We start from the raw sequence: 15790 nt of genomic DNA, 5'->3' as shown, positions 1-15790 counted from the left end.
AAACAGTGCTGACAACAGAAGGTTGTCCTTGAGACCCAGAGAAGCTCAGCGCTGAAAGGACTCTTTATTTTCAGGGCTTTGGTCGTAGCTGCCTGTAGATGTTCCACGTCCTATAGAACTGCCATCAATCGGAAGCCTGTGCTGTGTTGTGTGCACATGTTGTAATGGGATCGGGTCACACACAGATTAAATAATAACCTGCATGGGATCGGCCACTGTAGACATCCTCGCCTTCCTGGGGTGTTCACTCAGCAGACTGTGATTGCAGTTGCTGCAAAGATGGCCTTTGAATCCTGACTCTGCTGACCATGTGTATGGCCATGGGCTGATCATGATCACCCCTCTTTACTTTCATTATTGATTGGAGTCATTGCTGTTGTGATTATGGTGCGGTGCTTCAGTTCAGTGGCCAGCTTCCTAGTTCAAAAGCAATAGCCACTGTCTCTGCATGGTCCCACCATCATCCTCCACATCCCCTTCTACTCCACCCTGAATAAACGCTCTACCCATCTTTTCACTTACCTTCTCCACCTTTCTCCCTTACACACTTAACAGCCGAATTGAAGTCTGTGGTTTTAGAGGAGCTATTTTCTGGTGACTTCGAATATATCCTAACTCTACCCACATTTAGCTTTGAAGGTGCCTTCCTCGTAGCTCACATATTAATTTTCCACTACAATGAGCTGTAGTCTGTTTTTGTTATAGTATATTCCCTGATAGGTGAAGAAAAGAATGCATCTTCTTACCCAGCTGTAGCAGCAGGCAGGGTCTCAGAGAGTACCCTCCCCTAAAGAAGCTTTTCCAGGTATTTTCAGAGGAGTTATTTCCTAGGGTAAATAGAGGACTGATGAGCAAAGGCATTCAGTCACTGGCCCTAATCACACTGTTCCCTGTGGGGACCTGCACTTGATCTGCTCCTGGCTGAGTGCTCTCCCTTCTGTCTTGTCCATGCTAGTTGACTGATTGCATCTATTCCAGCACTCGGGTGAAAGGAAACACAGTGACTGAGTAAAATGGTCACATCTTGTAGGCTGAATTAGCTCTTTTTGATGAAGAAGGCAAGGTAACATGCACTTGTAATTGTTCCTGCCCAGGTGATAGAAGAGATACCACATAACTGAATAAAGCCAAGTATCAACATAAGGAGAGATCCATTGACAGAAAAATTGTTGTCCAAAGTCTAGGCTATTCTGAATTATAATATAAAACATTTTAGAAGAATATTTGAAAACAGTCTCCCATGCTCTGAGTACTGCTCAAAATACTCCCTCCCTCCTGCCCTCCATTTTATGTAATATTCTCTGGGTGATCTCACAACCAGTGGCTTTTAATGATGAATGAGTAATACGCTTATTTTAATGCTGACCTAAGAATGCATTTTGTTACACACACACACACACACACACAAATTAACCACAACTGGGACATGTACTCTTTAAGTAATTCTCTTACAGATGTGATTAAGTAATGTCTTGGAATGGGCCCAGGAGCAGCCCACGTAGGAAACCAGCTAGCTAGGAAAGAATCACTTGAACCAAGTCCCCAGTACTATGGCAGACCAGGAATGTTTGCCTTAGGAAGCACCTCTTCCCAAAGGCCAAGGTTACAGCTTTGAAATCCACTTGTTTGATCCTAGAATTAGAACTTTAGCTTTATTAACAGCACTCACGGGTATATCAGATGCCTCTTGTTAATATATTTGTATATGTTAAGCTGTATTTAGAACAGAAAGCTTAAGGATCAGATTTCTCTGTTAGTATGTGTTATAGCAAACTTAGAAGAGGCTGGCCTAACTCAGAACAATGACCAGATAAATTGTGATCAGATCTGATATTTGATACTCTTCTTACATCTTCTTATATTATGGTTATGATCCTGAACCACCTCTTAAAATGAGGAGTGAGAAGACCAGAAAACTGTGAGGTCCCAAGACCCTTCTCTCTAATTTCAGCTTGCTCTCAGTGCCACTGCCTTTCAAGGTTGATGTAGGCTTGCGTAGAGATTTCCTGGAGTGGATGAAACACCCCAAGAAAATTCTCATGAACTGAAGGGTGCAAAGTTCCAAACAGATAAAGCATTTCAGAACCTCAGAATATTAACAGCTGCCATTTAGGAATTTTACCTCCGGAGCAGATGTCATTCTTAGGTGCTCCATGCACATTTCCCACAATAACCTTCTGAGGAAATACTGTTTCTCACAGCAGCACTCTGAGATAGCAGTGTGTTCAGCATCCCCTCTCACAGAGAGGGTAAGTACCTGGCCTGGGACCACAGATGCTGTCAGTGACAGAGCTGGAATTTAAAGTTGGAGCCCAAAACCTTTCAGTGTGCCCAGATACGCAGCTGGGAAAAGCAGTCGTAATTATTGCACTGAAACTATTGAATTCCTGTCCCATAAAATCCAATAATTGGAAAAGATTTCTAGTTATCTGGGGTAGATACTCTCCCAGTATCCCAGAGACGCAGGAGATACAGTTAATCATTGAATTTCTTCCTTAGCATTTGGTTTCCTACACTGGAAAGTTAAAAATAAATTGATAACTTTCTTTTTTATGAAGGATTGTAAATGAATAATTCAACCTTGTAAGAAACTGTCTGTAAACCTCTGGCGTCTCTATTTTTCCCTGCTGTTTGTTGGTGAATATGTATATGCACGTGTAATTAGACTTTTTCTCCACCCCACACCCACTGCTTACATCCACGTTTCCGAGTCTCTAACCACGAGTAGTTTATCCATCTGTTCCCTTGTCCCTTGCAGGCATCAGGGTAGGAAGGCCAAGTGACACTCACAGCTGACAGTTTTCTTTGCTAATAGAGGAGTGTGAGGAGTACATCAAGGTCACTTAAAATAATCACACCTTTCATTCTTTTCCTCCTCCCTTCTTAGCATCCCTTCAACGTGACTGACAAGGGTTGTGTATCCAGATTTTCACCAATACAAAAAACAAATTTCATTTCAGGCACTCCCTTTTGATTTCGTGACTTGATTTGTTTGTTTGGGTCTTTTCCCCTTTTTGCCAGTCTTTTTTTTTTTCCTTCCCCTGCACACTCATACAAAACACGTACATGTGTTTCTGAACATTTTTAGGAGCTAGATTCTAATATAAAAGGGAAAGACATCTTTCGTTACAGTTGGAGGCCAGCAGATACCCTCGTAACGTACCATCAGGAGAGAACGGGCGGGCTGGAACTTTTTGGTGACGTGTGTTACCAGCAGGGAGCCTGAGAGCATGAGGCTCGCTTTCCTCAGCCTTTCCCCATCTGCCTTTCCCCCCTACCAGTATCCTTGCTGAGAAAGACACAGTTCCTAGTATTGATGCTCAATGGGATTTGATTTCAGATCCACCTAAGAAAATTGTGCAAACTCGGGAATGTGAGAGAAAGCAGGAAAGTAGGGAGGAGGTCAGGCATCCTGGGGGGAGCTGGCAGATTGATGGCTGGGGAGCCGGTGTCATAGGTAATGGCCTTCCTCGCCTCCCTCTTGTATTTGCAGGGAGAGGGGACGGTTCTGGGGATTGAACCCAGGGGGTGCTTTACCCCGGTTTTTTGTTTTGTTTTGTTTTTTTGAGACAGAGTCTCACTCAGTTGTTGAGACTGGCCTTGAACTTGCTGTCCTCCTTCCTCGGCCTCCCAAGTCACTGGCGTTACAGGTGTGCACCGCCGTGCCTGGCCCTCGCCTCCCTCCTACACTACACTGGCACTCTGCCTAGTGCAGGAGCGGTAGTGACAGTACAGGCTGCTGTCAGTCTATCCCACGTATGTGGAGCTCGCGAGCAGCCAGAGACTTTGATATCTATACTATGTGTTTAAGTTTGTGAAGATAGCAATGCCAACATTTTTTCATAAGAGCTGGCATTTGAAAATTAAACGTGAATTGGCAGTCTTTAAAAGATGCTACTGAATGTTAGTTATGTAAAGGATGGAATGTAGAGACATCCTTTAGTATCATTGCCCAAGATGTAGGAATTTGACTTTTTCTATTTTTCCTTAAAGAATAATAACAAAAATCAGTGCCACCTAAGGAAAAATTACAGTACAGTGTTCAGCATTGCCTAGTACCATGGAATCCCATTGACAGGCAGGATTTTTACTGTGGGAAAGAGCCTCTCCCAGCTTGGCACCTCCCTCTAGCATAGCACCTAACCCTTCTTGCTGTCATTACTTATCTCCGTGTCTGTCTCCCCCTAGAGTGTGAGCTCCTCGAGGGCAGGAACCCTGTTTTTATTCATCTTTGTGTCCCGGTGCCAAGCACAGTGCCTGGCTCATGGTAGGTGCTCACTCAATGTTTGTTGAATGAATATAGCAGTGCTTCTTGGGTTGATCAGCTAATTTCTTTTTTGTTTTGTTGGGTTTTTTTGTTTGTTTTTGCCCAGTGTTGTTAATGCTTTTAGTAGACTGAAGAAAAGGCAGCACCTTTACTCAACAGTTTTTACTTGACCTTGACTTTCACAGGAATCACCCTTCAGTCATAGTGCAGCCCGGGAAGAGACCTTTACCTGTGGAATCTCCAGATACCCAAAGGAAGCGGAGGATACACAGATGCGATTATGACGGATGCAACAAAGTGTACACTAAAAGCTCCCACTTGAAAGCACACAGACGAACACATACAGGTAGTAGAAACCCCAGCCCCACTTCCAATTTCTTAAGGAGAAGGGTGGAAATCAACTTCTGACTTTCACCAGGATTTACAGGTTGAGCATCCCTAACCCAAAAATCAAAATCTGGAATGCTCAGAAATCTGAAATTTTGGGGAGCACTTTGAATTTCTAGATTATACCAGCTGAACTGGTAAAGTCTGTACAGACTTTCCAAAATCTGAAAAACTCTGAAATCTGAAACACTTCCCTAGTCTCGAGGGTTTTCCATAAGGAGCTCTCAGCTTGTATAATGAAAGTTTTTCAGGCATCTGGAAAGTTATTGCAGTCACCCACAGATGTCTCTGTCAGTCATGAAGAACAGTTTTTGATGATTTCCTTTTGTAATAAATTAGAGTAGATTAGAATAATCAGTGCAGCAGCTCCTTCACAATCACTTGAAGTTCTGTCCTCTAGCCAGGAAAGGGATGGGGACTCTGTTACTGGAACAGAAGGGAAAGTGCTTTCACCGCCAAGGATGTAGCCTCCCTGTGAGCTCTTGTAGCATAGGCACATGATAAAATTTATGATAGCAAAGAGCATTTTTTTACACACAGCAAATAAATGCAACATTTTTAAATTTAAGGAACTCCTATGCTATTGCCTACCATATTTGTTCTAGGAAATCTTCTATTTTGGTCAATATTGAATATAGAGAGTGAGCAGCCAGAGCATTTAAACGTTGTTACATAGATGGAGAAAATGTGCTATCAGTGCTCCTGAGCATGTTGATAAAAAAAAAATCTTAAGGAAATCAAACAGAAATGTTTTCAATAGCCTAAATGATTGCAGTCAGTATTGACTGATATGTACAGTAAGCTCACCTCACCTCAGACTGTCCAGTGTGAAATTTTGGTTTAGCTGCAGTTTGCCTCTGTGCACATTTTCCTGAACTCAGAATACAGATTGCTTTACTCTTGAGTGTTGAGAATTTTTCGTATTAGAAACATTTACAGAAAGAGGAATCTTGGGTTTGGAAGAGGAAAGGGAGCAGAAATGGCTGTCCATGTGGAAGTGAAGGGTTTTCAGTGAGTCCTAGGGAGGAGGTGGGGGAAGCTGAGAGAAGGTCAGCCTGGTGCATCATCATGGGGAGAGCTGAGGGTGGCAGGCTCGTGTGCAGAGGAACTCCAGACAGCAATGGCAAATCAGTCAGCGCATCCTGAGGTGTCAGTGGGACTGGAGGCATGGTTAACAACTTCCAGCCTAAAATGAAGAAGGCATTGAATATTTGGATGACAATTCAGATGTACAAAATATGCCTCTTGCTATGTATAGTCTGTGGGCAAAGCAGCTCCTATAAATCTAGCTAGGTTTCTAGAGAGCAAGCATGTTAATCTGTGATACCCGTTACCCAATACAGACTGAGTATCACTCATCCAAAATCCTAGGGCCAGAAATGATTCAGATTTCAGATTTGATTGGAACTTGAAATATTTGTAAATACATAATGAGATATCTTGGGGATAGGACCAAAGGCTAAACTCAAGATTTTTTTTCCTATCTACCTTATTTAGGCACATGGCCTGAAGCTAATTTTGTACAATATTTTAATTTTCTGCATGACATGAAGTTTTGTGGTACAGAATTTTCACCTGCAGCAACGTGCTCATTTTGGATTTGGGATTGTTAGGTTAGGGGTGCTTAACCTGTATTGGTCTTTTAAACATTAGGATTGCCATTAACTGCCCTCTTTATTTGTAAGAGCCTTCAGACTGGCTCTCCCCATCATTTTCCCATAAGGGTCTTGTGCTCATCACCTGTCATTATCACTGTAATACCAGGAGGGTGGTGTAGAAACCTGGCTTCTGACAGGTGGCAAGGAATTGCTGTGTTTTCAGTTTTGCGAATTTCAAGCATCATACTTGGGCATAATTGTCATTGACTAAACCTCAAAATAGGATGTTGAAATTCCTAGTAGATTTCAGTTGATAGAATCTTTACCTTTTTTGAAAACTATTGAATGGGTATAGGGAAATTCCTCAAACTTCCAATTTTGAATTATTGAATTCATAGTACTATGTATAATTAAGCATTCAAATAGGATGAAGACTTAGAAATATACCAGTACAGATCACCACATGCCTAAGATTGGCCGTCACTCACAATGGATCTCATTCCCTTTATGCTTTAATAACTCTTAAAAATCCATCCCCATTTTTGGGGTTTTGATTTTGGATTTTTTGTTTTGTTTTTGTTGGCAGTCAGTTAAACATGAGTAGAATTGAATGACTCTATTTTTTTCTTATTTGTCCTATAATGCCTTATAAACAAATGTGTTGTTAAAGGGACAAATATATGACCTTCTCTTGAAAAATATTTTTCAGTAGCATTAACTCAGCCTTTACCATCTTTCCAAAAAACTTAAGCTCTTTTCTTTTTCCTTTCTGCAGGAGAAAAACCCTACAAATGTACATGGGAAGGATGCACATGGAAGTTTGCTCGGTCTGATGAACTAACAAGACATTTCCGCAAACATACTGGAATCAAACCTTTCCAGTGTCCAGACTGTGACCGCAGCTTCTCCCGTTCCGACCACCTTGCCCTCCATAGGAAACGCCACATGTTAGTCTGAAAGCCTCCGTCTCCGCCTCATTGTGACTCTCCACTCTCCCGGCTCTCTCTCTGTCCTCCCTCCCATTATCTAACTCATTTTTTACATGTACATTTTAATTTTGATTCAGCTGGCCTGAATCTCTGAATTTATATCATTCAAAACTTCCATATGGTCAGTAGTCTATACTCTCTAATCCTCCCTCTCCTTACCACGGGTCAGACCTAAAGAATGTGAACACTTTTTTTTTTTTTCCTGGGGATGCTAAGCAAACCCTTCTTACAGAAACGTTTAATGTAATGAGAATAAGGGAACATGTAAACTAACATAACCAATTGTCGGTTTCTCCATGTATTCCTCAAAGAATGTCAAAGTAAATGTATTAGAAATACAGTATCCAGCCTGCTAGTCCTTGCCAGAGACATCCGTACCTCTCTGCCCGGTGATCCCATTTTATCCTTGACAGCAAAGAGAAGGGTGGCCCCATTCACCATGTATAGGAGGACGTGCAGCAATATGACATACTAGCCCAGTCAACTCTGCCACTATCCTTCATGCGTCTTCCTGGATTATCACTTCTAAATCAAGTCCTTTGCCCTCCTGTGTGCCTGAAGCTATGTGGAGGGCTGTGCCACCATTGGGAGATGAGCCAGGGCTGCTGAATTAGGTGGGTGACGTGTGACAGTTCAAGGATGTGCTGTGCTTCGTAGCATGCAGTAGAAGCAGAGGGGCACCAAAGGGGGGAGACAGGGTGCAAAGGAGGAAGTGGGCGGTTCCTCTTGAGCTACAGCTTTGTCATTGAGGTGTCCAGATTTGGTCAGCTGTGCAGTGCATCTCTAGAGCTTCGGTCTGTGTGCACAGTGGGCTGTGCAGAACCACGCTGCAAAGCCAGATGCCTGTGGGGTGATCCACACACCTGTCTCCATTCATACAATATCCTTTGTATGAATGGTCAGGATTTGAGAGTAAGGAATCCACAGATAATATTTGCCCAGTAATGGTTAAAAAAAAAGAATCTTTTGGGTAAGAGTATGAATGGTCTTTCTTTTATCCAACTTACTTATAGCTTTTTTGCATACAGGGAAACATTGAGTGGTACTTTTATTCCCATATCAAATCAGTCACAGCTTTTATACTAAACACTTCTGTGAGCTGGGAGGTGCCAGATGGGCTGTCCTTTGTGTTCATGGCACATAACATAAGTGAGCATCTGCTAAGGCTTTGGGAGACTGATTCAGTTAACACGTGAGTGACACTATTTGTAAGTATAACTAGTTGTGAAGCACATATACCTTCATTTTAAGGACAGACTTTTGAAAAATCTAGAAAACCACAGTTCAGGGATTTACATATGTATGTGGCTTGAAAATTCCCCAGAGTTTACTGTCAGAATTAGCAGTTTCCTATCACTATCAATTATTCTGTCAGAAGAAGAAACTGAAAATAATGACTCGAATTTAAGAGAAATAGCACCATTATTGGAAAGTTTTTCAAAAGCAGGCTTTTGAGTATCATAGTCCAATAAAATAATCAATACGTAGAAATGCCATTAGTCTTAAATTTGAAGAAAATGAGCAAAGGTGGTCAAATATAGTTGCATAACCAAATGCCCCTTCATCCCTCCATGAAGGATGGAGGAGGAGAAGAGAGAAGAATGGAATCCTGAAGATTCATCCCAGCCACAGCTCAGGACCCAATACAACCTAAACCGGGAGGAATACGTAACTGTTTTAAAACATCAGTGAATGAGTGATTCTGGAGGCCTGCAAATTGTGTGGGGAGCTTACTTTGATGGCGCTATATTCAAGTTAGCTGTAGGGCCAGCACCCCTGAGAGGGCCCACTCATCAGCCCACCAGCTGGAAGGAAATGTAGGTGAGAAATGCAAAGAAATTTATTTATCTCGGCACTTGGATTTCTTTTTCTTTCAGCACTGCAAAATGTTTAGAATATTACAACATGCTAATTGGGGTATTTTTTTCTTTTTTTCTTTGCAATTATGAAATGAATTAAGGAATAGAAATGGCTTCTTTTCTAGCAGGTATCATCTATATTGTCAATGCTTAGTCACACTTATGCCAGAGTGTTCATGTCTTGAAATGGTTTTTTCTACAATACACTGAAGGATTGAGAGCGAGTGCAGGGGATTTTTGTTGTAGTTGTTTGGTGGAGATCACCAGCTTGTGTTGCAGCCCATATAAAAGGGAGAAAGGAGGCGAGAAAGAGTAGAATTGACCTGTGAATCAGCTCCAAGTCTGAGTGCAGTTTAATAGAAGGCTTCATGGGTTCTCATGAAATTTGATGTCTGCTGCAGCATGTTTAAGTTTTGTTCAAAAGACTGTATTATGTTACTATGCAGCTTGCTTCGATCTTGCTAACAGTTCATTAACGAAGATCCGTTTTAACTCTGAAAGAAAAACAACTCAGAGAGGCCATTCTCTATTCCCATGCTGGTTTGATATTCTTTAGATGCCAATTGGCCCTTACCAAATTTTCTTATATATATATATATTTGTATTTTACTATGATAGTTGAGAAATTTTAGTCTCTTAGTCATTTTAGCTGTATTGTGGAAGACCTCAGATATACAATAAGATGCCCTTGAAATGTGGTTTTAATGATATGCCACATTATTATCAATCATTATTTAATTGCAATATTTTAATTTGGTGAGGATGATTTGTAAACATGAAGTTGGTGTCATGTAAATCATTACAGAGTTTATTCAATTATTTCTCAAGTGTCATCTTGGAGAAGTCACAAATTAAATCAATCCGTCATATTAGAGTTTCAAAATGTGAATCTACATCATAAATGGGCATTAACATTCTGATTTGCTTGGTTTGGAGAATGTTTGCAGCATAGCTATGTTCAAGCAAGGAGATGCTAAATATGCAGAAGTTTCAAGAGCCTTGGAACAGAATTACAGGGGAACTATATGTGTATATGTATGTTTTATTTAACACCCATCTGCACTATCAGTATTGCACTAATGTGGAATTTGAAAGACTGTATTGCTGAGACTGTATATCTGCACATCATTCCTGGTTAGATTGGTTTAAAGACAATCTCAAAGATCTAAGGTTTAAAACAATTTGGTTTGAAAATACACAGTTGTCTTGAAGGAATTGTTGTCACACATAAAGTCACTCAGAGTTGTCTTTACTCTCTTCTTGGTCAAGGTTAACAATTTCTAAATGATAGCAAATTCACTTAATACATTTACAAAGCCATTTTACATGCATTAAACGAGGGCTACAACATGTTTTACAAATACTAGCACTTTTTTTTTCTGTTATGTACTTAGTGTTAGAGGGTCAAAATAATCTTTCTGCTTAGCATCTCTTAAACCATACCTGCAAGTATAGCAGGATTATTACATTTACAGTACTTTAATACTTGTATAAACTATGCAGAAATTTTTAATAAAGTGTAATATATTTTATAAGCTAATAAGACTGAATGGGTAAAGGTTTTTAGCATGCATTAGTATACTTGCAAATATTGAAACATTTTGGTAATCTTTCTTACTAAAGATGTGAATGTTTAATGTACCTTCTCTGTTTCTACTCTGTAGTCCAATGGGAATTCAGTAATGACATTTTGTCATGTCAAACTGTGAACATAAATTTGTACTGTACAGTCCTCATATACTATATACAGTATGCAATATATGTATTATATACTTGTTAATAAAACCATCAGAATATTAAGTGTGATCATGTGATTACTATGTAGGCAGTGATCACTAGGAATAAAAAAGAACCATGGAAATACCCTGCTTAGAAATGTTAAAGTAAATCACTCTGAGCATTAGTTGATGGAAGAAAAGAAAAACAGATCCAATTGTGCATTGCTTTGAAGGATTTAGCTTGGCCCTAAAACTGTAACCCAGCTAGCAGGAAGTCTAAGCTCAAACCATAAAACAAACAACCCAGCATAAACCTATAAATCCACCTAGTGCATTCTTGAAATATTTATTTGTCAGAAGCCTTACCTGTTTCCAAGAAGAATTTGCAGAGCCTCGCTGGCTCTGGTTTGAGTCTGTCCCCCAGAAGTTGAAGTGTTGGGAACTTAATTCCTCAGTGCAGAAGCACTGGGGTCTTGGGTCAGAAGGGTGGAGCTCTGGTGAATGGATTCGTGCCTTCCCGAGGCGGTTCTCATGGGAATTAGTTACTGGAGAGTGGACTGTTACAAAGTGAGGCTACCCATGGTTTGTCTTTTCCACACACTTTCCCTTCCCCCTCCAGCTCCCACCATGTGGAAGCATGAGGCCTTCACAAGATGTGTGGCCACCCCCAATTCCCCATCTGGACTTTGGACCTCCACAACCGTAAGGCTAAATAAACTTTTCTTTAAAAATTACCTAGTCTTGGGTATTCTGCTATAGCAACAGAGAATGGACTAAGACTGAGGCAGTGCTTTACATTTTTAAGTAGGATAAAACATCAGGAGTCATGGCTTGGGTAGTCAGAAACAGGAGTGTGACCACATCAAATAAGTAAATGATTCTGGATCAATATGATTGTTCTCCATGTCTTTAGAGGCCACGCTCATGGACACTAGTCTTTGCAGCATCACCGGGACAATAGGAAATTTCTGGTAGGGATCTAGAGTTTATTTTGAGGCAAAATGTAATAGCCTTGCCTCTTCCCCATCTCTCCCACTCAGTGTAAGTGAAACGAAGATACTGGCTGGTTAGATATCGGCAGCTTCCTCCAGCCTGAACTTCATCTTAACATGAAATGACATCTGACCTGCACTTAGCACATGACTCCCCTTCAACCGTCACATAGTTTTGAGCTTGTAGTCAACTATGTTATAAAGCAGAAAAGTTCCCTGTTAAATCCTGGTGGAATATTGACTGGGACTTATCCAGAGGACTGGCTAACCGGTCCACTGAATTTCTAATACATTGAGGACCAGACACATGCCATGTTCAGTGAGACCTGTCCTACAAGGAATGGATTCTGTCCAGGTGAATGATCAGGATGGTGACAAATACAAATTCTACAAGAAAAATATTAAGGAATGCTTGAACAAAGTAAAGATGTTCAATACCAAGAGAGACAATGCATAACCGTTGCCCAATTGTTTAAACGCTGTCAGGTTGAAGAGAGCAGGGATCTGCTGGATCAGTGGGAGGAGAGTATCAATTCTAGTGTGAATTAAAAGAAAGAAGGGACTGTTTAGGGAAGGATGGTGTCATTCCAGTGACTCGGGAGGCTGGGGCAGGAGGATTCCAATTTCAAGGCCAGCCTCTGAGCTCAGTGAGGTCTTATCTCAAAATAAAAATCAGAAAAGGGCTGAAGATGTAGTACAGTGGAAAATACTACTGGGTTCAATCTCCAGAACTGCAAAAAATAAATAAAAGATATACTTGAGTGTGTTAAAAATTTAAACAGTTTGAGCAGACAGCAATTAGTGGATCAAACAATGCCATCCCAAGTGGTAGGGCTTCATCAAAGAGCTATGAGGGAAAAACTGACCTGCTGAAGTGAAAAGTACATGGTTTGACCCTGGTGGCCTCTGATTGGTGAAATTTCTAGCTAGAAGTCAATTGGCAGTTTCTCATTGGTGAAATCGCTAAAGGTTAATTGATGGCTTCTGATAGGTGAAATTAGCTAGCGGTGAATTGGCAATTTCTGATTGGTTAAGCTTAAGTTCCTTTTTCCCAGGCTCTAACCAGCATCTGGGTTGCATTTCAGTTTGCTCATACGGGGACCCAAGGCCCTGGAGCTGTCTCAACCTAGTGGCCTCCTGGTTTAGTCAGGTTTGTGCTGCTGTGACCGAAAGATCTGAATTTTAGAGGAGGAAAAGTTCATTTGGCTCTCAGTCCATTGTCCACTGACTCTATAGCTCTGGACCCAAGGTGAGGTAGGACATCGTGGCAAAAGGGCATGGCAGAGGAAAGCAGCACCGGATACAGCAACCAGGAAGCAGAGAGAGAGCTACTCTAACCAAGGACAAAATATAAACCCCAAAGGCATACCAGTGACCTACCTCCTCCAGCCAGGCCCTTTCTGCCTGCAGTTACCTCCCTGTTCAGTAGATCCATCCACTATTAGGTTAGACCTCTGACAATCTAATCATTTCCCTTCTGAATTTTCTTACATTGTCTCACCCATGAACTTTTGGGGGACACCACGTATTTAAACCATAACACCTCCCAGTTCATCCTTAACAATGGGCTGAGTTGGTAGTAAACACATATAAACATGTAAGTTAAATGGCTGGGGACCAGAGTGTGCACAAAACTCAACAGTGAGTTGCCCCTCCAGGGTACATGCACTTTTATGATGTGTAAACCAGACCTGCTATCTTCTGTCAGAGCAGGTCATGGTCACGGTTGATAATGCTGCCGTATGTACACAGATTTCCAAACTAGGATGACTGGAGCTGTCAATGAGAAGTGTTTAAACTTATGACCTGGGGGTGGGAGAGCAGGCGCAGTGGAGTGCGCCTCCGGAGTGGAGACTAGTTGACTGCCTGAGTCCTGCTCTTCACACCCTGGGCTTCGTATTCCCTCTGGCCCTGGGTAGTGGTTTCCGGCTTCTAGATGGCGTCCTTTGGCTGCACATATTCAGTGCATTCCTTCTTCAGTGCATGCTTCTTCCTCCTCTCAAGACTCAGAAATTCCATCAACCCAAGGACTAGCTTCTCAAGACGTCCAGCCTCGCTGCTCTTTTCTGGAACGGACCCGACCTCCTGCTGCCAAGTCCGACCGCTTGCTCAGCGACAGGCCTGCCAGGCTGTGCTCAGGCCGTCTCTCACCTGAACTGCAAACCCCAGCACCATCGAGCCAGCTTCCCCCAGATCACTGTCAGTGCCCACCTCCCATCACAGCCCAAGACCCCTCCCCGCCAGCATGAGCACTCTGTCCAAGACCTGCCCGGGAATCCTGCCACGCGTGTCCTCAGCCCCATACCCAGAGGAGGCATTGTGAGACAGTATGTGAAAGGACAGGAGGAGCTGAGGTCTGCGGCAGCTCTGGCACAATCTCTCTCACCTTTCACATGCAACTGGCACCTCGGATGCCTGCTCCATCTGCCTTTCCTATCCACTGCCACCGTCCCGCCCCAGTCGTGGGCCTCTTTGTTTCTTGCTTGGAATGCACAGAGGTACCCGCACTCTCTCCCACAATCACCCTCTCCACCAGGCACCAAAGCCATCTTTCTAAAACTAAGATCTGATCACATTTAAAATCCTTCCATGATCCTCTTTGCACTTGGACTTGGTTTTACTTAATTCAGCCTTGCCTCCTATAAAGCCTCATCTATTGTCATTGAGCGTGTGAGTTCCACCCTAAGAACCTTCAAACACTTTCCAAGCTCTGACTTTGATGGGTACACAAGGTGTTCAGGGAAGTATTCACCAAACTCCTATTCACCCCTCAAAACCCTACTCAAAAGTAAGGGCTCTGGGGGGTTTTTCCTTGAGTGAACTCCACTTACCCTCTTCACAGATATACTCTTAATTCCTTCCATGGCCCTATAATAACCCTTGCGTTTTCTCAGTTATTCGAACATATCACCCTATATTTTCAGTTTGCCCACGTGTCTCCTTCTCCACTAGATCTCAGATGTCCCAAATGTGTTTCTACTCCAGGTGCCCAGCATCCAGTTCCCAGGGCCAGGCACAAAGTGTGCCTGGGTGTGCATTTGGAAGTGTGTCAAAGAGGTGTTTGAATAAACACCGGGAGAGTAAGAACTTGCACTAATTGAGTACTTACTCTCTCCCCAGTATTATTCTATATACTTTACAAGTATTGATTAGCTTGCTTCTCATCATGATAAGACATACAACTATTATTCTTATTTCTCAAATGGAAATTGAGGCACTGACAGGTAATTTACCCAAGCTCACAAAGTTAGGAAGTAGGAGAACCAATTTTAAATACAGGTCATCTATCTCCAGAGCCTATACTCTCGATTATCACATGGGTCTCTGGATGACCTCCCCTCCAGGGTATGTTAGTGCTTCCTCTCAAAGTCGCCCCCTACGTGCTTGCCCATATTCAGCCACCTTCTGGCATGCCCTGCCCACCATCCCAGACCCTGGGCATTCATCCTGAACTGGAAAAATATTAATTTTTCTAATGCCTACAAGGCCAGAATTTCCTCCAAGGGGTAAAAGAGCCTGTGTTGTGGGGGATGTTGATGGATTCTGTAAACAAGAGACTTGGTATATTTTTTTAAAATATCAAATGTAACTTAGATAAAGTAAAATCATTCCTTTTGGTGTACATTCCAATGAGTCGGTTTTTGTTTTAGTTTTTGATGCTGGGAATTGAACCCTGTGGTGCTCTATCATGAGCTACATCCCCAGCACTTTTTATTTTTTAGTTTGAGGCAGGACCTTGCTCAATTCCCCAGGTTGGTTTTGAACTTGTGATCCTCCTGAGTCACTGGGATTGTAGGAATTGGCCACCACACCTGACTCCAATGAGCTTTGACAAACATACAGTATAGTCACAATCAAGTCACAGCATGCTTACACCCCTCCCTGAAATCCTCTCAGGCTCCTTTGTAGTCAATCCCTGCCTCCAGGCCTATTGCTTCCCTATTCTTTTGCGTTTGTAAATGTCTGCAGCTGTTTTGAGT

General features: G+C 42.1%; 1 protein-coding gene across 4 annotated transcripts in view; it reads left to right on the top strand.

Annotated features, from left to right (window-relative positions):
• Positions 1–10900, top strand: part of KLF3 (KLF transcription factor 3) — a 34101-nt gene extending 23201 nt beyond the window's left edge. For all 4 annotated transcript variants that reach the window (XM_079152868.1, XM_079152866.1, XM_079152867.1 and 1 more), the window contains exons 5-7: positions 4453–4613; positions 7028–7855; positions 8819–10900. In XM_079152868.1, the coding sequence (XP_079008994.1) occupies positions 4453–4613; positions 7028–7209 (343 nt within the window). In that variant the 3' untranslated portion in view covers positions 7210–7855; positions 8819–10900. The remainder of the gene's footprint in view (positions 1–4452; positions 4614–7027; positions 7856–8818) is intronic.
• Positions 10901–15790: the final 4890 nt, after the last annotated feature.

The sequence above is a fragment of the Sciurus vulgaris genome (assembly GCF_902686455.1).
Source record: "Sciurus vulgaris genome assembly, chromosome: 9".
Classification (NCBI taxonomy): Eukaryota; Metazoa; Chordata; class Mammalia; order Rodentia; family Sciuridae; genus Sciurus; species Sciurus vulgaris.
Note: the sequence above shows the minus strand (reverse complement) of the source record. Positions and strands in the feature narration are given on the sequence as shown.